At 34.4% G+C, this 27578-nt stretch overlaps 1 protein-coding gene across 2 annotated transcripts in view; it reads right to left on the bottom strand.

Annotated features, from left to right (window-relative positions):
* Positions 1 to 27578, bottom strand: part of CSMD3 (CUB and Sushi multiple domains 3) — a 720137-nt gene that overhangs the window by 65355 nt on the left and 627204 nt on the right. Inside the window, exons 46-53 of one of the 2 annotated variants that reach the window (XM_037381737.1) lie at positions 25192 to 25272; positions 23884 to 23997; positions 17737 to 17925; positions 17169 to 17315; positions 14350 to 14538; positions 5568 to 5753; positions 4006 to 4200; positions 2583 to 2756 (exon numbers count right to left, since the gene is read on the bottom strand). In XM_037381737.1, coding sequence (XP_037237634.1) covers positions 2583 to 2756; positions 4006 to 4200; positions 5568 to 5753; positions 14350 to 14538; positions 17169 to 17315; positions 17737 to 17925; positions 23884 to 23997; positions 25192 to 25272 — 1275 coding nt within the window. The remainder of the gene's footprint in view (positions 1 to 2582; positions 2757 to 4005; positions 4201 to 5567; positions 5754 to 14349; positions 14539 to 17168; positions 17316 to 17736; positions 17926 to 23883; positions 23998 to 25191; positions 25273 to 27578) is intronic. The other variant, XM_037381738.1, reaches the window with a different exon arrangement.

Genomic DNA, 27578 nt, shown 5'->3' with positions numbered 1-27578 from the left:
GAAATTTTTTTAACAGAATGATTACTCAGAAATTATGTGGCTAGCACTTTTGAAAAAATAACTTGTATTTTTGAACAAAATACTTGGACAAGGATATTGTTTTATCCTGTAGGATTTCATTAATGTAATCTAAATGTACTCTTAAGGTCATTTCAATGCTTAAAATAGAAATATGCTGGTAGCCACTTGAGTCCAAGCATAGCTTCATTTTTCAGCGAGTGGAAAGGCTCTAAGACTAATGATAAAATTTTTTTGCAGCTGAGAGCAGAAAATGTAAGAAGGTGAAATTTGATTTTTTTCTTACTATTTTTCAGTAAATGAAAACAAACACCAGAATTTATTCACAAGTTGCACAAAAATGTATTTATTGGATCATTACAATACCTGTAGCATTACAATGCTCTGTAGATTTTCTTGCTGTATTTTATGTCCTTTCTCCCACAATCTACCATTTAGTTCATTTCTTCTACTTTCTCCACCTTCTGACAACACTTTCTTTCTCAACCTTCTTAAAATTTTTTTTCTAGCTTCTGATTTGTCATTAGCCGAACCCACCTCTCTAAGTCCCAAATTACTTGTTGAAAAAACAAGAATTGAACATTTAGTCTAAATCTTTCCAGAAAGCTTATTCCCACACAGTGATACAGCACGCCAGGCAGTGCTGCTGCAAGAGAAATTAGGTAGCTGTTACCCTGTCTTTTTTATAAATTTGCTCAGTCACTAGCTTTCCTTTTTTTTTTTTTTTTTAAACAAAAAATAGCTATACATGCTTTTTTATGCTATATATGATGTATACTCCCTTTACTACATTCTATTTCTGTAAGTAAAATTTTATTTATGCTCTCTTCAACAATTTGCCATCATTTAAGCTTTGAAGATATATATTTGAAGATTTATTCTACTTCTATTTGTCTGATAGAAGAGGTATCTTTTAGGTTACTGTTTCCCCCCCCTTGACAGGTGGTTGTTTTAACACATTGTATTAACAGTTTATTGTTACTGGACATCATGTTATATGAACTTAATAGTAATGAATCTCTTCTGAGAAGTAAAAAAAGTTTTGTTTCATCTGAAAATTAATTACTTCAGTGTCTTCTTTTAAGTTTGAAGTAGAGATTATGCATCCTCTTCCTATTACTCAGCTTATATTACATTTTTATTGCTACAGACAAATGTAAGAGAAATTAAATTCTTTCTGTGTGATTTGCACTTGACAAAGTTATTTTGGCAAAATTCTTAAATGCAAGTATTTTACTAGGGTGCTATTCACAAGTAGCAGACAATTTGGCTTGTTTTAGATTAATATTTCTGTGATGAAAATTTTTACATATCTCCAAAACTCAATAGTTGCAAACTTTGTAGACAAACCAGTAAAAATAGAAAAGGAAGGAAAAATAGGGCATAACATTTTGATTACACACATATTATGGTGTCCCAAAACTTTTAGATTTAAACCAATCTTTTTTACAATTTCTGACAACTTGCAAGTAAAATAAAATGAAACATTAAGATCTTTTCTTTTTTTCCCTCTCTGCTAAATGGCTTTCATTGTAAAAGTGAAACATAAACAAAGCCTGTCTGTTCCCCTTAGCTGTATGGCAGGAAACATTCCAGGCTCAGACTTGTAGCTTGATAGGCAACACTTTTGCTCATTCTGCAGTCATTCATATTGAAATTAAGTGAAGATTTTGCACCACATAATGCTGTATTACAGAAGGAAACTTATTTCAGATGGAGAGTAGTCTAAAAAGGGAAACTGCAATCTACACAAAGAGATATTGCAACAACCCCCTATATTTAATGTATATACTAGTTCAGATTCTTCTGAAAGCCTCAGTTTCTAGATATTCTTTTATAGTCTCATGCCCCACAAATGTCAAGGTACAATACAACTTTCATATTGCATTCTAAAATCAGAATGCTATGATAGATTTCATTTCAACTGAAACTAAAATTTTAATTACATATAGAATTAAAATCAATGTCTCTACAGTTAACATAATAACCCAGATCAAGTTACACATGATAATAATGAATTAAAAAAAATCCCAAAATTGTTTCACTGAGATCACAAGTTCATTTTATTCATAACTGATTCAGGAACTGTTGTCTGTATTATACAGTTTCTGGATAATGATTTTCTTCTCAGAAATAATGCTGCAGTGCTCCTGTCAAAGGTTCCACAGTTACTATTTTTTTCTGTGCCTTTTGCAGTTCTATAACATAACCACTGAGTTCAGGTGGACTATGCAGATATTTTGCTATGGATATATATTAAAGTTGACACATACGGAATCAATCAGTCTTGCTGTTTATGTATAGGTCTGTTTTAGAGATATAAGCAGCAGTTCAGTAACAAGTTTTTACATGTTGAGAAGATACTGAGAAAAGGATTCAGTCTATGGAAAGGTAACTATAGTTATAATTTGATAAGAAAAACAACCCAGGCATACACATATTTAAAATGCAGAACTCTTTTTCAATGTCTGTGCTAACTGAAGGAGGCAAGCTGATTCATTTTGTCTTACTTTTGCCTGGTAGAGAGAAAGAAAATAGGCAAGCCATGACAGTAGTAGCCATACCTAAACATCTGGTCTCCATTCCTCTCCAGAGTCCAGAAGACAGACATTCCCTCACCGCAGAGCCAACTAGCATGTATCCTGAGTCACAAGTAAATATAGCTGTAGATCCATATGTGATTTGAGTTCCAATCTTATTCCCATTTGGAGGTGTAGGAAGTTCTCCACATGAAATAACTTTATGGTAAAATCAAAACAAAACAGAAATGTACAGCTGAGTATCACAAACAAACATACAATACTACTTATCAACCAGTCAACCACACCAATAAATTTCACAGCTTGAAGTATTTTGCTGTGTAGAAAAAAAAAGAATAAAACCTGCATACAAAGACTATTACTTCCCCAGAAATAATACTTATTAGAAGGGGGAACGGGATGGGATGGGACACATACACACCGACCAATTAAAATTCTCTGTAAAGCTACAAACCTCCACCATTCAGAACATTATTATTTGCTATTTAATTACTTTGGTTTTATCAATGACTTTTCCTTTAATATTGGAATATCACAATTGTTGCTATTTAAAAATATATCTTTATATTTCTTTAGGAAGATGTCATGTTTATTTTCTAGTTCATAGTTAAATGCTTGCCCCAGTATACACACAATATGTTGTTATAATGAGTGAATGATGTATGTGGAATTCCTTGCTATTCATTTGCAATTCCACGCAACTTTTCATTCAAAATAACATTTTTTCTTTCATAACCTTCTTTTAAGAATTATTTAAAAGGACTTTACTATTAGTAAATAAGAGGGTGGCTTATCAAAATGTGAAAGAAGCTAGTGCACTTTATGCAAAAAAAAAAGTGATTGGTAATATTGTAAATAAAACTTTCCAAAACATAGTGAAAAAAGTTTGTCTTTTAAAGAAAAAAGGGTTACAAATATATATAGTATGCAAAATATCTCTATATATAGAGATGCAGACATATACACAATGTTTAATAATAGCAGAGGTGAAATATTGCAATTAAATTTTGAAAATCCTCTAAATTATATATTAATTTCCAGTACGTTATAAAGAATTCAAAATTAAGATTATTAAGAATATTATTATTAAGAAATTAAAATTAATTTTCAATATAATTACTCTGTCTTCAGAATTGCATTTTTCTAGACTACACAGCATCCCTGACCTAGAAAAATATATAGGAAAATGTTCTTTATTACTTAGTTGTACCTTCATGGATTTAGGGACCTTTAAAATCCAGAAGCATGCTTACTGGTATTTCCTTGTCACTAAAACTAATGGATTGTATTTGTAAATAGCAGCCTGTAGGATAGCCAGGAATTGCAGCCAGGAACATTTTTTATTATTAACTGATTCCAATATTTAACTAGCTAATTTCTAATTCAGCCAAATAAAACATTTCTATCTGAAACCTGTACAGCAGATGCAGATACAGCATGTACTCACTTTGGCAGTAAGGCCGCTCATTTCTCCAACTCCAGGTACCATTAGCAAGACACTCGATAGATGCTGGTCCCAAACCATAATACCCTGGATCACAGCTGAAAACTACTTTTGTTTTATACTCATAATGTGAACCATTCACTATTCTCCATCTTCCATGTTCCAGTGTGAAAGAATTGATGCTCGGACATGTAACAACTTCCAAAATAACAAAAACACACAGTTATTTGTGGCTTAGTACAGGCAAATGAGGAAAATCTGTACCATTATTAATTCAGAAATGTATTTTAAACACAGTGACATAATATTTGAAGAGTAAGGCTTTATTTGAAATTGCCTGGTTAGCAGGTACAACTTCTATCATTTAATTAATAATGATCAATGGCCCAGACAGAGCAGTGATTGTGTATGCAGAGCTAGGCAACTGGTGTAGAGAGAGAATCTATACCACGGTTGAATTCACTGTAGATTGATAGTAATGGAACTCCTGTGACACTTTACATCAAACATCAGAATCTTTACTAAAATGTTAGCTGAATTTCAATATAGGAATTATTTTTCTACCAATGTAAATTCTATGAGATCTTAAAGACTTATTTGGAGAGTCTGCACATTGGTGACAGGTAAAATAATGTCCATATCCAAGGTGGTTTTTCAGCAGCTACACATTTTTATCTGATGTCTTAATTTTATGTATTCTTCCTCTAAAAAACTTATGTTCCACAACTCTAACAGAAAAAGGTTAACAAGGATTGTAATATTTTCCATAATCAAAAGGCACAGAGGAAAATCTTTGATGGATACTACTTTCTCTGTCTCCATTTGGATTGGTTCTTTAGATAGAGGAAGAGGCATGAGGCAATACAATTTACAAGAACAAGAAAAAGAAACAAAAGGAAAAATGGAAAATCCTTGAAAATTATTCTAGGGTATGTTTTCCTTCCTTTCCAAAATTCATTGGGTGAGATAATCCAAATCTTAATGTGCATCAGACACTCTGACTTTTTTTATCAGTCTTACAATCACCTGGGTTTTCCTACCCCATTAATAACTGATGGTATCCACTTCTCTTTGGGACTGAACATGCACTTTCTCTTTAGTGATGTTCCCCCAGGTTTAGATCGTGTAGGATTACAGTGATGGGCTGAATATAAACAATATGAAGCAGGTTCAAACAAATATCCCAAAGTACTAAAGACTTTGCAATTCTGGATAGTAAATAGGGTTTGTTAACAGTATATGAACTGTGCAGCTGTCACTGATGAGATGGCTTTTCCATAAACCTCTGCAGCCATTAATTTTGCTACAGCTGTAAATAAATTATCAGAGTGAATGTATTCTATGTGTAATATATTTCTTCTGCTCTCACAGAATGTTTCAACATATATCTCAGGTAGACACATTTCAAATAGGTGTTTTGCAATAATCTAATACCAGATATTATTCATAAATTAAAGTAAACCGAAGGTGAAAGTTTAAGTAATGTGAAGAGTTGTGCCTTGCATAAAACCCCAAAATGTACAGCCAGGTTCTTACTCACTGTGGGGTTTTTACATGTTACTTACCTACACAGCGAGGTGTTTTATTGTGATTGCTCCAGGTACCATCCGGCTGGCAGACTGCAGTAGTAAGTTCCTTGGCTGATAGTCTATATCCATCATTGCAAAAATAAGTAACGCGGGTGCCAACTAAATAATCTGTAGTTAATATCCCACCATTTAATGGAGCTTTAGGAATGCCACAAGATATTGCTGAGTAAAGAGAAAGACATAGTTACTTTGTATCTTCTTCACTATAAGCTTCCACTCATCTCAGAGGGTTTAAGCATTGAAACAACAATCTTAATTTGATAAAAAATTACTTTTTAACGCAATAATGTTTGTTTCAGTGTACAAAAAAAAAAAAAAAAATCCCTTAAAATTTTAGGAAATTAAACCTCAGAAAGTTTTTGTCTTTCAGTAGAGGAAGTTAAAAATAGTGCAGCTATCCAAATGCAGAAGACAATCAAAGAGGGAGTAAAGAATATCTGGGGAAAATATGATCAGCGTGGTTGAATGAGTAAAACACCAGTCTAAGATATCAGGAATCTAGTTTGTACTTCAGGTTTCTTCCATCAGATACACTCTGTGACCTCTGGCAAAGCACTAAAATTAACTTTCAACAGTCTAGTTTTCCTCCTGCAAAGCAGAAATAAAATATCCTTTTAAAAATATTGAACCATAGAATCATTTAGATTGGAAGTGACATTAAAGACCATTTAGTTCCAACCCACCAGCCAAGGGCAGGGACACCTTCGACTAGAACAGGCTGCACAAAGCCCCATCCATCCTGGTCTTCAACACTTCCAGGGATCAGGTACCCACAACTTCCCTGGGAAATCTGTTCCAGTCTCTCACCACTGTCATGGTGAAAAATTTCTTCCTTGTATCTAATCTAAATCTACCTTCCTTCAGTTTAAAGCCATTCCCCCTTGTCCTATCACTACAGGCCCTTGTAAAAAGTCCACCTCCAGATTTATTATAGGCCCCCTTGAGGTACTAAAAGGCCAATGTAAGGTCTCCCCAAAACCCTCTCTTCTCCAGGCTGAACAACCCCAACTCTTTCAGCCTGTCTTTCTAGGAGAGGTACTCCAGCCTTCTGATAATCTTCATGACCCTCCTCTGGACTCACTCCAACAGGTCCATGTCTTTCTTATGTTGCAGGTCCCAGAGCTGAACATAGTACTCCAGGTGGGATCTCACAAGAACAGAGTAGAGGGCCTCCTTCAGCCTGTTGGCCATACTTCTTTTGATGCAGCCCAGAACATGGTTGGCTTTCTGGGCTAAAAGCACACATTGCCAGCTCATGTTGAACTTGTCATCCACCAGCACCCACAAGTCCTTTTCCTCAGGGTTGCTCTCAGTTCATTCCCTACCCAGCCTGTATTGATACTGTGGGTTGCTGTGACACAGGTGCAGGACCTTGCACTTGGACTTGTTGAATTTCATGTTTGCATGGGTCCACTCTCAAGCCTGTCAAGGTCCCTCTGAATGGCATCCCTTCCCTCCAGTGTGTTGACCATACCACTCAGCTTGGTGTCACTGCAGACTTGCTGAGGGTGCACTCATTCCCACTGTCCATGTTGCCAACAAAGATGTTGAACAGTGCCAGTCCCAATACCAACCCCTGAGGAATGCCACTTGCTACTGGTCTCCGCTTGGACATCAAGTCATTGACTACAACTCATTGAGTGCAACCATCCAGCCAACTCCTTATCCACTGAGTGGTTTATCCATCAAATCTATGTCTCTCCAGTTTAGAGGCAAGGATGTCATGTGTGTAAAATACTTTGCACAAGTCCTGGTAGATGATGCCCGTTGCTCCTCCCTCATCCACAAATACTAACACTGTTGTAGAAGGCCACCAAATCTGTCATGCGTAATTTGCTTTTAGGGACGCCATATTGGCTGTCACCAATCACCTCCTTATTTTCCATATGAATTAGAATATTTTCCAGGAGGATCTGATCCATGATCTCGCCGGGCACAGAGGTGAGACTGACTGGCCTGTAGTTCCCCACACATTCCTTTTTTCCCCTTTTAAAAATGGCAGTTATGATTCCTCTTTGCCTGTCAGTAGAACTTCACCAGACTGTCACAACTTCTCAAATATGACGGAAAGTGGATTAGCAAACTCATCTACCAGTTCCCTCAGGACCCGTGGATATATCTCATCAGGTCCTGTGGACTTGTGCATCTTCAGGTTCCTTAAATGGTCTCAAACCTATCTTACCCTACAGTGGGTGGTCCTTCATTCTCCCAGTCTCTACCTTTGCCTTCTGTGACTTGGGCGGTGTGGCTGGAGTACTCGTCAGTGTAGACTGAGGCAAAAAAGTCATTGAGTACCTCAGGCTTCTCCATGTCCCTGGTAACCAAGTCTCCCGTTTCCTTCCAAAGAGGGCCCACATTTTCCCTAGTCTTCCTTTTATCACAAACATAAGTCTAGAAGCTTTTCTTGTTGCCTTGACATCTCTGGCCATATTTAATTCTATCAGGACTTTGGTATTCCTAACCTGATCCCTGGCTGCTTGGCCGCCCAGGCTTTCCACCCTTGCAGGCTTCCTTTTAGTGTTTGCGTTTATCCAGTAGCTCCTTGTTCATCCATTCAGGCTTTTTTTTGCCTAACTTCCTCTTTGTTGGAACACATCACTCCTGAGCTTGGAGGAGGTGATCCTGGAATATTAAGCAGCTTTCTCAGTCCCCTCTTCCCTGCAGGCCTTTATCCCATGGTGCTCTAACAAGCAGATCCCTGAAGAGGTCAAAGTCTGCTCTCTGAAGGCCAGGGTAGTGATCTTGCTGTGTACCCTCATCACTGCCCTAAGTATACTGAACTCCACCATTTTGTGGTCACTGCAGCCAAGGCTGCCCTTGAGCTTCACATTCCCCAGCAGCCTCTCCTTGTTGGTGAGATCAAGGTCTAGCATGGCACCTCTCTTTGTTGGCGCCTCTAACACTTGGAGAAAGAAGTTGGAAATTGGCAAACGAAAGTGTAAGCCACTTTTTTTTTTTTTTTTTTAATTATTCAGCAGAAAGAAAAGATGTGGCTTTAAATAATGCTCTGTCTGTTCTGGGAATAAAATCAAAACTAAGCCTTTTCCACATTTTAACACCACACTTATAATGCAGGTCAGATTGTAAAAAAAAGAAAAAAAAAAGGCTTAGACACTTAACACTTACTTTACTTTGAAGTGGAATCTTAAGCCCTAAGAAACCATTTTCCTGCCCACACAAATATGAAAACTTAAGCCTCTCAGACTATGTATAAATACTTGATAAAACCCAGTAATCTATTTTTGCCCCTATTTTGAGCTTATCTGATATAAGACAGATCTACTTCATAAGCAATATAACAACAGTGTGGCACTGTAGCAAAGCTAATAATCACAGCTGAAGCACAAGGTAAAGCACTAATGGCATCACAGCTTGCAGAACAGAGGAGATAGGATCGATGTTAAAATATGCTTGAATTGCCATAAAAATACATGTAAATTTTTTAAAAAGGAACACACTACTGAAAAGATCACAGAAAGCTATTATTAATTTGTGCTTCACCTCAACTGGGCAACTATAAAAATATTTATCTTATGGTTATCACATTGTCTACTGGCAGCTAGAGAGAAACACATGTTTAGAAGAAAATAAGAAAACTGATTAGGAGACAGTGAAGGCCTCAAGAGAGTCATTGAATTCCATTTTCCAGAGAGTATGAGGACATTATCCCAGAGGTTACATGACAAGTTAATTAAACGAGAAGTTCTATCTTCCACTTCATACTAAACATCTGACAAAGCTGTATTATTTCACCTGATACCACTGAAGAAAGAAACAGTCTCCATGACACTAAAATGAAAACATATGACCAAGTTGGTGCTTATTACATCAATTTCCTCAGTAGCATGGGTTGTAGTAGCTAACATCAGCTAGACCTATTTGTGGGAGGGGGATAACTAAAAGTTGGTATAACCAAGGCATAATCACATAACACTGTTTATCGACTAACTGGCCAAACTAACTTTTTCCTTCAAAAGCACATGTTAATGATAAAAAGAAGTTTTAGACAACAATGGGAGTTTCCAGAACTAAATCCACTGCCAGATACATCAGGGCCAGCATTCAGCGGGGTGTAAAAACTAATATCCACCTGCAGAAGACTTGTAACATGTTAACAGCTGTCACACCAACAAATGCTACAGCAATATCTGTTCACATACTGCAAATTCTGTCTTTTAGCAATTAGCAAAATATATATCAAATATTTTATAGATATAAGCTGAAATGTTTTATATCTACCACTGAGATTTATTACTCCAGTATTAAAAACTATCCATTAGTGATTTGATACATTTTGAGTCATATTATCCATGTTAACAGAACAAATCTTATTGCACAAGAAAAATATATCCTTCTCTTAACCATATATTTTTAAGAAAAAAGTTTCATCCCAAGATACCAAATGCTTGATAACAGACATATATAAACAGCAGTGTGGTGGGTTGACCTTGGCTGGACACCAGGTGCCACCAAACTACTCTATCACTCCCCTCCTCAGCAGGACAGGGTGGGAGAAAATGAGGTGGAAAAACTCCCACTTGTGGGTCAAGATAAAGGCAGCTTAATGAAGCAATAGCAAAAGTCACACAAACAGAAGTGAAAGAAAACAAAAGATGTTATTCTCTACTTTCCATCAGCAGGTGATGTTTGGCCACTTCCTGGGAAGCAGGGCTTCAGTATGTGTAGCGATGCTCCAGAAGACAAACACAAATAATGAATGCCTCCCCTTCCTCCTTCTTTCTCTTAGTTTTTCTATCTGAGCAGACGTCATATGTTATGTAATATCCCCTTGGTCACCTTGGGTCAGCTGTCCTGGCTATGTCCCCTCCCAAGATCTTGCCCATGCCCAGCCTACTGGTGAAAGGGTGGGAGGCAAGTTGGAGAGAAAGCTTCAAAGCCATGCAAGCACTGCTCAGCAGTAGCCACACCACTGGTGTGTTACCACCAATACAATATCTAGCTACCAATACAAAGCACAGCACTATGAGGGCTGCTATGGGGCTCAGCCAGACCCAATACACAGAACTCCCAAGGAATAAATGACATTTTTAGTTTACAGTAGTTATGAGTTGAATTTTGCATATGTGGAAACTTGCACAGCAATTCAGCTTTTAGTTAAGGGACAAAATGTGAAAAGATCAAGACAAGTTATTGCCACATCTAATAACTTAACAGGAAAACATGACAAATATGGAACACCCAAAGCCCAGAAGACAGGTCTGTTGCAGAAATTTTGGTTATTATATATCAGCTTCAGCAGCACTGCAAATCAACATCACAATTATAAATGCAACTGAACATTACAATCCATTCTTTGTTCACAAACATCAGAACACAGCCTTTGGAAGGCCTTTATTAGTTCTCAAGGACCACCAGTAAATTCTAAAGACTTATCTGAAACTTCAGAAATTATTATTACACCAGGATGTATTCTTCTGGATATAGTGTTATGTTTTAAACTTCACTTACTTAACATCTCTACCTAGAAATCCTGTAGAAGCATTTGCCTGTAATTCATATATGATATTATAGAACATTAATATTGATGAGGCCTGTGTGAGATATTTATTTCCAAGAGAAATATTCCATAATTAAAACCAATCAAGTAATTCTAGGATAAGTATTAAAATGTGAAAAATAACTGGGAGAAAACCAAATTCTTAAAGCACTTTGAATCTTCTGAGATATACGATCAGTTGTAAACATCCAACAATTTCTATGAATTCATGTTAATTCTTGTATTCAGATATCTCATTGTAAACCTATTCATTCATTCAAAATTTACCATAATCAGACCTCATAATTTAATTAACCATGGGAATCCTTTATTGACCTGTGATGAGAGGCTTAATATCATGAAAACTGAGAATGATACATGGATGACAACACTTTCACATTATGATTTCTTTAAAACATCCCCATATAAACAGAATTGTTAATATCTAAAATTTAGAACAGTAGAAGTTTGTAATTAATTTTTATTATTGTAACCATTATACTAATAGAATATTAAATTTTGAAGCTGTTTCCTTTTACTTCTTTTCATGTCAGAGGAAGGGTGTTTTTGCTGAAACTTTGAAACAAATTTCAGGTAATCGCTGAAGTCTGGCTTGAGGCATTTCTTTTTTATTCCTAACTACTACATTGAGTCTCTTCTACTGAGATATGTTTAGTTCTATAAATAATGTAAAAGAGCTTTTACCCAAGGTTAAAGCATGTATTTGGATTTTTCAGATTCTGTCAGTCCATTAGTGCAAGTGATTTGAAGAATGGCTGGTATTACCTATTTAGAGTTTGAGAGATCAAGATTTCTATTCATATAGGTATAAGAATGAGAATGTTTAAAAGTGCTCTAACATTAGGCATAAACTTGGAAAAAAAAAGCTGCAGTGGAAAAGGCTACTGTCATTCGTTAGTTACAAGAGAGGATTCAGAAGTGATACAGATACAAAATGAAAAATGCAAAGAAAAAGCATTAGTTTAAATACAGTCATGAAACATTCTGCTGGCAGTAGAAAATGATTGCCAGGAAATGGACTTAATATTGCTAAAAAAAGACCCAAACCACTAGCTCTGCTGATTGTAGAGGTATCATTAAAGAATCCATAAATTTTAAGGCCTTAGATTTCTCATTTCCTGTAGGATGATGCCAGTATCTACTACTGTGATTTAACTGGTAATATTCATTTAGGAGACAGAAAACAAATAGATTAAAATAAGATGTAATATTTTTACAGAAAATGCAATTTTGTTTTCCTTAACTTACAGTGCTATTAAAACCCAGAAAAAAAGCCTAATGCTTTTTTTTTTTTTTCTTTTTTTTTCTCTCTGTATTAAATGGTCATCTGTGGTAATCCTACCTTCAGATGTGTGAAAAAACTGATTAAAATGGCTATGCTAGTTATGGTATGAATGACAGAGAATGTGAAGTAAAAAGTAAGATTGTGATGTCACCTGATATCACCTGGCAAAATAGTTGGTAAATTCTGACTGACAATTTTAATAGCTGTTAAAACAATGCTCGCCCTCTATATAATGAAGTTTAAAAAACACTAGCTCATACTTAGGAGTTAGAACTACTTTGTGGCGAAGCTGTACTGCCTAGTAGCAGGGGGAATGGCAAAGCCCTCATGTCTTGTAAATATCGTCTATGAAAGAACATGAGGGATATTTACTGATGGTGTTCGCAACCTTTTGATACAAGAGACCTTATCATAAATCTTCTGTATCATCTGGGTATAGGGGATAATTTTCACCTCAAAAAACAAGAGGAAGCTTAGATGTGTGACTGATGTATGGAAACAGCTTATCCCTCTGTGGTTCTGCAATAATAATGTATCTTTAGGTTGAACCTGAGGAGTTTGCTATTTTAAGTTGCAGCTACATATCATGGCCACAAACCAATTTCCACACACAAGGCCTTGCTGGAAGAATTTAACAAAGTTCATATCATGTATCAAAGCTAGCCCTCATTAAATGCATAATTATAAATAAATATTATTCAATTAATAAATACAATACATAATTTTCAATATGCTAACAGTTGGCACCAACAGTCTTTGTACTTGTTCAGACACCGTGACATTACTAGCCACTTAACTCCACTTGTTCCCAAAGTGTTGTCTGAGTATTGCATCTATTTCCATTACTGAGCTCAGTATGTTGAGAATAATCATCTGCTATTTGAATTTGATGTTATTTTTTACTTTTTTTTTTTTTTCATTCCACATTGTTTGATACACTTAATTAACAGTCTCATCAAGTTCTACAAATAACTGTCATGAAAACATTTCTTAGATAACTGCTGAGGAAAAAAACCTAAGAATTATATGTAGCAAATGCACTGCCTGTATTTTCTTTTTGGAGAACTTTCAGGTTTTTGAATTACAGGTACACTTCTTATATATTGAGAGAAATTTATCAAAAAGCTTTGAAAATGAGATTGTTTCACCTTTGACAAAGGTTAGGTTGTTTTGCTTTAGAAACATATAGTTTACAGACTCTTTGTCAAAAAAAAAAAAAACAAAAAAAAAACCAAAAACCCTAATGGAAAATTAAAATGAAACATTCCTATAGCATTTATCTCCACCAGTCAACAGGAACAAAATGTACACATTTTGAATAAACACATTTGCAAATATTCATGAAAGACATTTGTTCCAATAGCTCACTGAATAGTGACATAGGTAAGTTATCAGAACAATAACATTCTTTTCAGGAAAAGAATTGAAATACAGTTGTGATGGGTATTAAATATTTATTTCATTCTCCTTATTAACTGGACTATGTTTTGCTTCTATAAGGCAGAAGAAACTAAATATACAGTTAACCTCAGAAATTCTCTTTTAAATTTCAATTTAAACCAGGAAAGATTAGAATGGCATCACAGGCAATGCTTTTTTGGTCCAGTTTCCTGTTTTTGGAAATGTAGCAACTTTCAGGTCTTTCTATTTTTTATACAGTTCTTGGATCATCACAGATGTATTTTACTAAATATTCAGTTTTAAATTAACATTTTAATAAAAAAATAGTATTTTAAATTTGTGTGGTTTTTTTTTCTCTCAAAGTGATGTAGATTCTTTTTAGTATTTGCCAGTCTTAGCAAGTTCTGTTGAAATACTGTTTCTTGAAAACACTTCTTTTTTTTTTAAGTTTATATGGTCAAAAAATGTATTTAAGTCAGAAAACTGATGGCTTACCTTAGAAAAGGAAAAAGAAAGTTTTTTAGGGTGTATTATTTTATAATGAAAGAATTTACCTTGACAAGCTGGGACTGGAACATCCCATGAGTAATAACCATATGGAGACTTCCTGCATACAGCAGTACTTTTTCCAATGAGCCGAAAACCTCGATCGCAAGCCCAGCGAACCATACTGTTGAGCTGTCCACCTGTCTGACTGACAATGAAACCATGTGGAGGAGACTCTGGAGTACTACAGTAGAGAGCTTTAAACATAAATATTGAATAAATAAAAGATGCATTTAGAATCCAGATGACAATTCCTGACAAATTCGTATTGAATTCATTGGACATCTGATAACAAGCTGAGAAAATGTCACTAAAAGTTGTATTTTGCGTTGTGACCATGCATTTATGTATGAAGCAATTTCACTAAGTATAAAGGTGAAAGACTAAGGCTTTATAAGGGCTTCAGGCTTTAGTAGCCTCAAAGGAAATACAGTGATAGCTCACATATAATTTTTTTTTCACCTTTCATCTTTTTTAAACCAAGTAAGCTACGGAATTTTAGTTCATGATGAAATTTATTGAAATTTTATAAATTTCAATAGTGTGGGGTTTTTTTGTTTGTTTGTTTGGGGGTTTTTTTAGAAGAAAACATCAAGGGCATACTGCACGCAATTCTTTTCAAATAAGCTTTTTCTTCTCGTCTAAGTAAGCTATTTCTTTCAAGTTCTGTGATTCAGTGAGCTGCAGTGAACTAGAAAATCTAGAATAGATTTTAATCATATTTATGAGTGTCACCATAAATCCATGGCAAAAACACTGAATCTGCTTTTTTTTAATTTTTTTTTTTTATTCAAAACACATGAAGTTCTACAGAAGTCTTCCCTAGATACTATGAAAAAAAACCAAACCAACCAGAAATCTTTATGAGAGAGAAAAGATCTTTAAGCAATAAAGTTGTTATCTGAAAGGATATATGTACTTTATGTCTCTGACATTAAAGACTGCTTACTTATTATATTGTCACCATGCTTATATTTCTTTAAACTCCCTTGTTCATTAAGTTCATGAGTACTAAGTCACTCAGTTTGGGTACCTTGTGAAAGCAGTGGACCGGAAGGGACTTACAACTTGGTAGCCAGTTTAAGATGAATGTTGTTTGTTTAAAAATTTAATTTGGTCTCTGATCATTTTGGTTCAAGGACAAGCCAAGACTGATTAGCCATGATGACCATTTCCCCATTTTGTAGGGAAGAAAATTAAGTTGGAAGTTTGTTTCCAAGTGCTTCCTTCATGCTTTGAAGAAATGTTGACAACTATTGGTATCAGTTTTCTCAGGCAGATAGAGAAGTGCTGCTTCACTTGCCCTTTAAGCCATTCCATGTCCCATGATTTAATTCAGGTCAATGATTTTCTCAGGCAAAGGTTTCCTCTGATCAGGATGGAGTCAAGTGGCTGTTTGTTAACTCTTTAAAGAGTAAGCAAGCAGTAGAATGAGAAGTATTGCCATTTCCTTCAGAGCACATACTATGAAAATATTTTCTTCCTTACAGTAAATTGCTCCTGCCTTGTACTCTTGGAAGAAACAGAAATGCTCTACTTCTTTGGTGTATAATAAAATTTACTGATATGTTCTAAGTGATATAAATGACTAGTAGATATTTCCTGTCTACCTTTCAATAGTTCTCTCACTGTCAGTAGGGAAACAGTTTTAAGATTTTTTTTTTTTTTTTTTAACAGATCCAACAGGTACTACAGGCAATGAAAAGAGGTACCGTATAACATTTTGCATCTAGGCAACAGTGAATTTTATCTAGCTATACAACATTTCACCTCTGAGAAATCTGTCCGTTCCTAAAGGGAAAAATGACATTTTTACTGTTTACAGACTGCTGTGAGCCTAACTTTTTCTGCAAAAGTGAAGTAGACAGAAGTTGTGTGAGGAAAAAAGAAAAAAACCACAATAGAAATAGTTTTATATTTATTCTATATTGCTTTCTCTGCTTTGTAAGGTGAAACTGGTTTATGCCAATAACTTCTCTAGTATCTACAGATACGATCCCCAGTACTTTTCATTCTGTGGATTTCATGTCCTTGGTCATAATAAAAAATCAAATATAGATTTTGTGGAATTGCTGTAAATTGCAACACATCTACTTTAGCTTGATTAATGAATATTTTTATCCTGTAAAAATTGATATTATATAATAATTTGATACAAGAAATCATATAAAAATCAATCTTTTTCAACTATCATCTTAACACACTATTCACAAATATGTTCATTTGAATTAATAACAACACAATGTTGGCTTTTCTCACATACTAATTGATCTCTTCTAATAATGTTCGGAAAAATTGTAAGACCTGAAAGGACTGAACTCTTTGAGTCTCAACAGAAGCAGCAAACAGTATCATGCTTCTGTTGAACCTCAAAGAGTTCAGGACTTCAGGGTCTCACACTTTTGCACCTTATAGGTGCTCATTCCTGCCTTGTTGCCATCTCTTCCTCTGTCCCATCAAAAGTGTTAATAATGAATTGCCTAAAGATCAAATACGAAGAACGGAGGCACATGAATGCAAATGAATGATGGGAGGGAGAAGGGGGAAGCTACTTATTTCACCTTTAGTACTGTCATATGCCATCTTACAGTCCTGTGAAACATTTGCTTAAATCTCCACAGAACATGTTTCATATATCCTACTTAGGGTATGTGTTTGTTTTATTTCTTCACCAGATCAGTATCATCAGGATCATATATAAAACAGATTGGATTTCCTGTCAGCCTGGGCAATTAATATTACAAAATATAGCTTACATTACTCATTTCACATAAATATGTTCCACATTGAAACTTTATACACATTAAAGAAAGCTGGATATACATACCTATATACCTTATCCTGAAACCTTTTTTATTGGTGCCATGATCTGCTGACCACCGGAGAAATACTTCATGGCCATTGCTGGTTATATTTAGAGAAGATGAATAATCCCCACTGAGAGAAATGAGCAATGGGCTATGACTATTTGGTCCTTGACACAAGGAAGAAATAAAGAAAAAATAAAAAAAGGAGTTACAAAGTTTTTTAAAAAACATACAATAAATTGTATGCATACAATTAATATACATAGAAAACATCCTATATACATATACATAGAAAGAAAATGATAAATTAATCTGAATTAAAAATGGAAGTTGACATTACGTGTTATACAATAGAATACATATTTGTTCAGAAACAAAATTATTTCTAAAAATAATTAGTAGTACAATTTTGAAACAGTAATCCAACAGTCCCTTTTAGCACAACAAATCCAAATAATTGCTTATTTAAGATTTTTTTTTATACTTACAAATTATGGTATTCATAAAAAATAGTGATTACATAGATGCAATGTAAAAATACATATACAGAGAAAAAGTATCATCCAAAGTTGTGTATCCTATAGTTACCATCAAACACCTCAAGTATATCAAATTCCTTTTCTGTCTGGAAGAATTCAAAGAACATGCTGATATTATAACCCTTTTCCACAGTAATGGTCCATGCACACATCTGAAGATTTGGGTAGCTGTCAGGATATCCAGGGCTCAGTATTACTCCTGTTGAATCCAGACGCATTTCATTGGCTGGACAAAGCACTGTGAAAGAGAAAGATTGGTAAAAAAATCTAAAGCCCTCTCTTTCTGTTTCATGTGATTGGCAAGATTTTCCTGAGTTTAAAAGATCTGCATTACTAAATTCATTTCCATAAAAACAGAAAGACTGACAACATTTCAGAAACAAAGTCGGTTAGTAGAAAAAACCTAAAGTAATGTTTGTCTTGAAAATAAGCCTTGCAACCCTTAGAAGCTACCGATTCATAACATTTTTATTCTTTTATTCTACAGAAGACAAGATATTCTTGTAGGCTGTTGCTTAAGTACTAAATTGTTGGATTGTTCAAAAAGTGAACCACAGACTCTGCCCCCTTCCCCTCCCCTCCCCCCCCCCCCTCTGATTACTATTACTGACAGCAACAATTACAGGTTAAATCTCGCACTGAAAGCAAACTTGCAGACTCTGTGATTTTTGATTGTCAGATTCTAAGTAAAGAGTAACCAATCCCTCCCACTGTATAAAGCAGCACCTAAATTTTGAGATCCTCATTCAAGCTCCAAGAATGTTGATGTACCTACACACAATGTCAGCACTATTCAGACATGATGCCTTCAGTCTAGGAAATAAAAGACATACTTCAGACTGACACTTTGTTGCTCAATAGGACTCAGTAGGACTGATTAGACAAGATGACTCGTGCTATCCAGCTACCTAGTTTTAAGATTTATAGAAACTTCAGAAAAGACTAGGTTACTGTCTTTACATGCAATAAAAAAACACTTGAAAGTCTATTTTTCCTTCACCACACCTAACAGAGTCCTATTTCTTTCCATCTTTTACCAAAAGAGACAGTAAAGAAGAGTTCTTAAAATCAAAGCCTATGACTAGCAGTCAAGACGGTGTCATAAATCCCAAATGAGCTAGAGAATCTCAGGCTGACTCTGGGCAACATATATAATTGTTCTTCCTATTAAAACCAGGTACAATATAGGTACAATATTTCACAATATGACAAAAACACTCTGAGGAAATAAAGTTCAAGTTAGGAGGAAAAAAAGCCAGGTGATTTCTGCCCTGATTAGAAGTGAAAAAAACCCACCCAAATATCACCCTCATAGATAAATATCCATAGATAAATTAATAGATAAATATTCCTCCTCCCTCAGTTCTTTGGCAAACATAAAAGATGTATAACTCTGTCATATAACTTATGTGCATATTGAATATATATCTACAAACCACTTCTTTTTTCATAAATCTGTGTTAATAATTTGGTTATACATTCACATTTCTAGTGAACTCCCAAGTTTAGACAACTGGGTACTTTCCTTCTTCTAAGACAGAGTATTTCCTTGATGAGAGATAAAGTCAGCTGAAGAAGAAATTATAAAAATCTGAAGTTCTTAATTTCTCACGTCTTTTCCCAAAATTTAACTCCAGGAAATAAGAAAAGGAATATGCTTTACCCTTTTATCTAAAACATTGCTGGGAGAGGCTAGACCCCACAATGTGAGAGTGCTTCCTGCAGGTTTAAAAGGAGACACCTGCTCCATCCCCTGCTTACTTCTTCAGCAGGTATTGCCTACCATGCCTTCACCTTACTCTAAATAATTATTTTTTTCTTATTTCCCACATCATATTCTGAAGTTACTCAGCTTCCTCTTACAGCTGTGCTGGAAAATACATAGCAGCTCTGGCTATTTTTAATTGTCACAGCTTCAGGAGCGATAGAGGACGCTAGCAGGATAAATGCTGCTTTGTAAATCTTTTATCACCACTATTTGAGGCAGCTGCTGAAATTGAGCAACATGGTGTTAAATAATATGATGAAAAGGCTTGATTTTGAATTTATGTGGATTCAATAAGTCTACATAGAATAACAATCTCATTAAATAAAAATATCTGATATTACCATGTTATTGGAACTTTTTTAAAGATTCGTTTTTGCCTCATGATACATGAACAAGTGTCTACAGTTGAAACCCAAAGACTACTAAACAGGAGCCTTAAAATTTGTTTTTCATATTCACAACTAACACTTACATGAAAGTGAGTTAGTATTGACCCATTACCAGTTCCACAGGAAAATAACAGGACCTTAGATCTCTCGAGAACACTGAAAATAATATTGGCTTATTAAATATAAAAGTCAGATTTTTATGGGGAAAAAGACATTGAACTGTAAAGAAAGATACAGAACACAGAAAATCAGAGAGAAAAGGAATAATTATCTTCACAAACAAAACTCATAAGAATCATAGAATGGTTTGGGTTGGAAGGGTCTTTTGAATATAATCTTATCCAACCCACTGCCGTGGTCAGGGAGATCTTTCACTGGATTAGATTGCTCAAAGACCCTTCCAACCTGACCTTGAAAAAAAGAAAGGAATCTGTTCATATATTTTAAAACATTCATATCTCACTTTCAAAATTATCATCTAATTGCTCAATACTTAAAAGTTGTTTCTCATGTCTTCTTTTTGTCTTAATTAATCAAGAAGAGATTGCATATAACACCTCCACTCCACATGAGAAACCTCTGGCTAAAATCTGGCTGTCAAACTACAGTGCTAGGCCAGTTGTAATACAGTTTTTACCCCAAGCAAACAAAAGAAGCAATCCTCTCAGCTTTATACATACATACATATACATAAACACCAACAGAGAGGTGTGGCAGGAAGGCAGGAAGAGCACCATAGTCATCTGGCTGCACTAGTTTGTTTACAGATAGTTTTGCTGTCTGCATAGGATGCTGCTTTGCAAACTATCCTCAATTTCAGGATCTTCAGATAAACACCCCTACAGAATTTTACAGAGCGCTTAAAGACCTCCTTCTGTCCAATGTATTCCCTTGGGAGTCGAGTAGCTAAGTTTTCTTACGAATCTGAGTTAATGCAGCTGAGATGTAGCTGAGAGTCACCCTTCAAAAATTTTCTCAGGGTCCCCTAATTATTGTGCAAAATACAGTTTGAATCTTCTTACTCTGAAGCTTTTATTTTATCATGTATACATATACATATCGTGTATGTATAGAAGCTAATTCCAAGGAAAATTAAGGGCAAAGCTACATGCTGTGTATGAGAAATACTGTATTTTAACAAAAGATGATGATAGGCATTGGCATAAGCTTGTGGAATTTAGTGATTATTTTCTGATCTAAACAAGGAAATCTTCAGGAATTTTAAGAAATGCTCATCCAACTGATACACATCAGAGAAAGAAAATAGAAAAAAAGGCAATGTAGTTTTACATAGTACTAAATGTGGTGTAAACAAACCTGTAACAATTACAATCACCAAATAAAATTCCAGAAATATTTTGCTTCAGTATTTTCTCCTAGGGATACCTCATTATTGATTACTATATCGTTACTGCAACACATTAGGTTCACTAAAATATTATCATTTAAATTCTGTTAAGCAGTACTCTTCACATTCAATAAACAAATTAATGTTAAATGTGAGTATAAATCTATTTCAGGTTAAAAATTTAAGAACAATTCAACCAAAATTCCTTAGCACTGGCTAAAGTGTCTAACGTGTGCACAAGGTTAAGGCCAGAGAAGTTAACATTATGAGGTCTAACAGTAAACATATGCTTTGCTGGTAACAAGAATGAGTAAAGTAATACAGATATGAACCGACAGAAGAGCTGGGTTTATTCCTTGAGAGTGTCTCATATAATGTGTTATAGCCTGCACAATTAAAGTATGGTAGCTTATACATAAACAAATGTAGTATACTAAAATCATGGAAAACATAAATTTTATGCATAAAATTTGCTGCCTCTAAACTTCACAAAGCTCTCTGTTGGTCTGGTTTTTAATAGTGAAATTTAGTTTACACATTGCTATCTTCAAACTTATACATTATATGAATAAACCAAGAGAAAAATTATGTTACTGCTTATTCTAGGTGGCCAGTTGGAATGGTCATTTTAAACGTTTTAACTAATTCCTTTGATTATTTTATTTTGTTTTGTTTTTTAATTTCTGAGCCTAATTCTGAAGATTATGTTAACTTTCTTCAGATTTAGACTGAAATAATAAGAACACTGCTTTAATATTTAGTATTTAATCCAATATTTAGCATTTATATGTGACAGAAAAAAAGATTAACTATAGTAACTGAAGTCATCATTCCTGAGTTTTTGTCTTGGGACTTGCAATGAATACAAATAGGCTTTCAGCAACACGTGCTGAGAGAATGCATCAGGATCAGCACATAGGTCTCTGTTTGTCCCATCTATTATTACACCATTTTAACATTTAAAACAGTGCCTGGAGGTTGCTATGGTTTTCACACATTAAATGCTATAAGCCTGCTAAGTTAGGATTTTAATTTAAATTAAGGTGTTGGAAGCTATTCCTAGACACAATTGTACCTAAATAAAAAAAATGCATGGATTTTCAGAAATTATGTCTTGAAGTTCTTATAAAACTCACAATTGAAGATCACTTTGCATTTTTAAGAAGTAGACTTACTGCTACAAAAGATTTTGACTTTTGCAGGGGTTTGTGCATAAATCCAGGGAAAAACAGTTTATTCAGCTGTAGTAGTTGACTACTCCAGTTTTCAGAAACTTGTGAAAAGGGTGTATTTATCAGACAGTATTTTTTTAACTTTTAGCTGAAAACTGAATTGAACATTCTAGTCATAATTAAGTTCTAAAAATTACTATACTGATGTTTAAAGGCATAAGAACTAAATTGTGCACCAGTGAAACTTCAGAAATTACTAAGAAACGGTCAAATATTAAAGCTTTACTTGTAAAAGTAGCATATTTATTCACAATAAATTTACTATTTCTGAATAAATCTTTCATCGTGAGTGTTTTATAGATATGCTATTTAATTAAAATTGCCAGGGGGAGGGGAAACCCAACATCTGATTGCTAGAAAACCCAGATGGCAGTATTTTTCATTTAATACACATGTAAATTGAATGTATTTATTATGACTGATTTGGGAAGGTATATTAATCTTGAAGTAGATGTTAGAATATTAAGCTCAGGAGTAGATGGATCACAAAGGAATATCACAACTAGCAGGATCTGAAGTGGCCTCTGTTTACATAAATTACACTTTGATGAGGCTGTGAGTTTTGGGATTTTTTTTCCCTCAAAATGGGGATATATATTTTTTTTTTAAATTCCCTTTATCATGCATGTTTGAAACTGTATGTACTTATTTATCTTTTGGAAATAAATGGAAGAATTAATAAGAAAACATAAACGTATCCATTACTGAAAGTTTAAAGAGATTGCATTTTTTTTAAATAAAACATGTGCAAGTTTTATATCCATTAGCTCCCTAATCAGTTTGGTATGAAAGAAAACTCTTGCATTTTCTTAAAAAATGATGGGAAAATTCTATTTTAGCATAATACATCAAATGTCATCTTAATAAAGAATGGTTTAAACTATGATGTTAGTAGTTGGCAGGACTGTAATCTTGTTTCAACCTTAACAATGAGGTAGTGTTATATATCTCTATTCACAGTGTTCAATAAAAGGAGGAAAACATGAACACAAAGAGGCACAAATAAAGATACAGAAAACCTATTATTTAGAATACAATGAATAAAAATAGAAGCACTTAAAGTTACACTGGAAAGTGATGTTGTGATTATGTTCACCCAAATCCATCCTATGTTAGTGTAGCATTTTTTGAAACTTCCATATACATTTCCATACTATTAAGTTCTAGATAAAATGAAATAAACTCATTATTTATTAGAGTCTTTTAAAGAACTGAGAAATTATTTTCACAAAGTAGATCAGAGTGCTCTAAACTCATCAAATTCATTAAAACATTATTAATTATTTTGCATTAGTATTTGACATATATTCGCCCTATCAAACAATGATAAGACTGGGAATAGCATCAAAAAGTCTGAAATATTTTCAGTGTGCTGTCTTATGTAAAGAGATAGAGGAGGGTATTTAAGGAATCACCATTCAGCTGGTCTGGCAGAAGGAAAAGAAAAGGCGAAAAAAACCTTGACAAGTAGGTGGTGCTCCATCCATCTGAAGTCTTTCACCTAGCCGGCATGTCAGAATCTCATTACCAACCAATGTAAAGCCTGGCTGACACTGGTATCTTATTATGTCTCCTGTTTGGAAAAACAAAACAAGACAAAACACAAACAAACAAAAGAAACATTAAACAGCAATTAACTGGGACTTTTAGCTTTGAAAACATTATTGATTAATGAAGTTTCTTGCTGCCGTACATAATGGGCTAAATGACCTCTGGCATAAACAACTTTGATTAGTCTAAGAAAAGTGGTAAATGAGCATTATGTCAAGCACTGTGCTGCATCTATCACTGTTTTCCACTACATTATTTGTTGGACAGTTTGCTAATTTGTCTGGGTTTGACTGATGCTGTGTGAAACACGTGTCCACAAAGCTTTAAGCAGTATGATTTACTGGATAACCATTATGAACTAAACAAAGAGATAAGACCAAGTCAGTAATGCATACAGTCCTGAGGGGAGAGGGCGGAAATAGTAACTGGATATAGTTAATGATAGCTAAATTTGGCATAGTGAAAATATATTGACATTTTTTAATTATGAAACTGAAAATTAATATAGCTTTATGTACCAATAAAAGTAAAAATTTGTGTATTTCCTGGAGTCCAGATTTTTCCTTGGTCCAGATTACAGTGCAGAAAAGAAAAAAAAAATATTTTTTTCTCTGTGTTGCCAATATATAACTGTCAAATATTGGATTATACTAAAAATGAATTTATTTTCCTTTGACATAACGTGAGCAAAACTAGTTGGTCAGATGTCTGATTTCTCACATAAGTCATAATTTTTGAACAATAGGTGGCTAAGTAATATTATTAGCATGTTTTAGAAGGTTAGAATGTCACTCCCTTTTCAGATCCTCCTAATTTTTACAAATTGGATTCTATGCTTCAAGTCACCGAACCTTAATTCTGGTACAGAATATACCATTGTCTACATGTTTTCATGTGGGTTTTGCTCATTTGTTTCAGTATAGAACAATGTTTTATATTAAACATTATGAAATATATATTTTTAAATTAAGTTAATTAGAAAGAAATTACTGTCTTATTTATATGTGATCTCTGAAACAGATGGGATTCAGGAGGTATAGGGAAGTGAAATGACTTCTCAAAAACTTTATTTTCAAATATAAATCTAACGTATTACAGGCATGATTTGCAACCTGAAAACCAAGAAATTTCTGTGCATAGCAGTTTGTGGTTTTTTTCTAAAAAAACGTTGTTTCCCTCCCCCACCCCCCACCCCCCACCCCCCACCCAATATTACCTATTTCAAATTCATCATCCTCAGTTAGAATTTCAGCATTTGGTATATTTATTGGAGGCTGGCAGACCCGGAGCTGATAGGCTATAAACAGGAAGAAAGCACAGTTGACATTCCCATACTTGGACAGTTAACATAGCAATAACAAACATAATTGATATAAAAAGTACATTAACAGGGCAAAAATAAACATCTCTTCATTTACTTTGAAACTTTCAAGAGAATCAAAAGAAAGGAAGCATATGATTTTCAGAATTAATGAAAAATTGGAAGTTGTGTCTGGGTTCCTAATTATTTAATTCCAGTGGCAAAACTCTCTTCTTAAATAATCTAAGAAGCTTAGAAGTGGTTGCCAATTTTCTCACTTAATCTCATCTGAAAAGCAAATATGTTTTGCACTGTGCAATCATTGGTTTTGTTTTGTTTTGTTTTGTTTTGTTTTTTACATTTTTACTACTGAACTCTTCCCCTTTTGAAACTTTGTAATAAAGACAAGTTTTAGAATCCAAAAGATTCTACCCAGAGGCAGCATAACTGATGGAGAGAAGCATTGTGAATGTGAAATTTCCCAGTAAAAGAATAGTTGTGGAGCACATCTCACCCGCAGACAGGGTCAGAGAGTAATTCTGCTTTCAAAATCCTCATTTGAAGTCCCACATGAAATAATTTTCTGAGTTTTAACACATGTATGGAACAGCCAGGCAAAATAAACAGGTGAAATAAATGACAAAAAACAGAAGTAGGAAGAGTATGCAGAAACGATATAGTTTTGGTTTTTAACAGAGAAGCTATGAGCATCGGTCTGTGTTTGGACACAGATGAAATCACCTTCAATTTGAATATGATTAGGACAGAAATCCAGCCAAAGAAATCACACTGAAGTATTTATACTGACAGTGTATTATTTCACATTTTAAGGTGTGCACTCAGGTTGATCAGTGAGTCAAGTATGCCTTGTTTTCGCTGACACATTTTTATATAGCATTGCTTTATAGAACCTCTCATCAGTAAAGAGACATCATCTACTTATGACAGATGATGATTCAGCTTCAGTTATACACAACTTTGTTACAACCTGTGCTTGGATCCTTTAGTAATAGAATAGTCAAACTTTTGTCAATCACAAAATTTATATTGTAACCAGGTAAGGTCTTTTGTTGCTACCGAGTGACCCATATCTGACATCTTCCTATTCCACTCCTTTTTGTCAATTGTGTAATGAAAAGCCACTTAAATCTGTGTCAGAAAGCTAACATCCTGCCTTAGGATAAAGTAATTTAAAATAAAACACACCAACCAAACATGGAGCAGCTGTGCTTTTTGCATTTTAAAAAAATATAATAAAAATCATCATGATAATTAAAAAATTGATTCAATAAACAACTCATATAATTTATCTCAAGTGTCTCTCATTTAGGGGTATCATTCATTGTAATGCTCAAATTATGTATTTAAAACAAATCCGACTCCTCTCACTGCCTTGCCTTTATTGCTATAAATTTTATGTAGCTTATATGAATGATCATAGATTCAAGGACTGAGAGATTTATTTATCTTGACAACATCAACCCAAAAGGTGTTTTAAGTTTCTTCATGAATAATTCTTTGTGCTGTTCAGTTTGCATCTTTATTACACATTAGGGCCCACACTTGTGGAATGACAATTTCCACTATAATGAAAGAAACAAGCACAAGGAGATAAAGTTCATTAGAAACACTTTATTAATAATAAGCGATAGGATGAGAGGAAATGGCCACAAATTGCTCTAGGGAAGGTTTATGTTGGATATTAGGAAAAAAAATTCTTCACTGAAAGGGTTATCAAGCATTGGAACAGGCTGTCCAGGGAAGTGGTTGAGTCACCATACCTGGAGTTTTTTAAAAGACATGTAGATGTTTCGCTTAGGGATATAGTTTGGTGGTGGACTCAGCAGTGTTAGGTTTATGGTTGGACTCAATGATCTTAAAGGTCTTTTCCAACCTAGAGTGATTCTATGGGTCTATGATTCTATGAGCATTTTTACATGTTTGGTAATATACCGATGTATTCATATGTAACATTACATAACAATTTATATATTGTTGAATACAAAGGGCCAGTTTGTCATTTGCAAGCTGTTACATGCAATTTAGATGCCCAGATATAGAATGAAAATTTTGACCTCTCTCTACCTAATCCTACCTGAGTCTATACTCCATAATCAATGCAAGTGCTATTGCTGCTGGTTTTTTTCATTGAGATTTAAGGTATTTTTTGGTTTGCATTGTTTTGTTTAAAGTTCCATTAATTCCCACAATTCTATCTCTATTCATCTTGCTCTTCACTAAGCCAAAAATAAAGCCATCTAGTTTCAAAATCTGATCAGGAACCCGAAAAAACAGACTGTAGT

Source organism: Falco rusticolus, chromosome 3 (genome assembly GCF_015220075.1).
Source record: "Falco rusticolus isolate bFalRus1 chromosome 3, bFalRus1.pri, whole genome shotgun sequence".
Taxonomy (NCBI): domain Eukaryota; kingdom Metazoa; phylum Chordata; class Aves; order Falconiformes; family Falconidae; genus Falco; species Falco rusticolus.
Note: the sequence above shows the minus strand (reverse complement) of the source record. Positions and strands in the feature narration are given on the sequence as shown.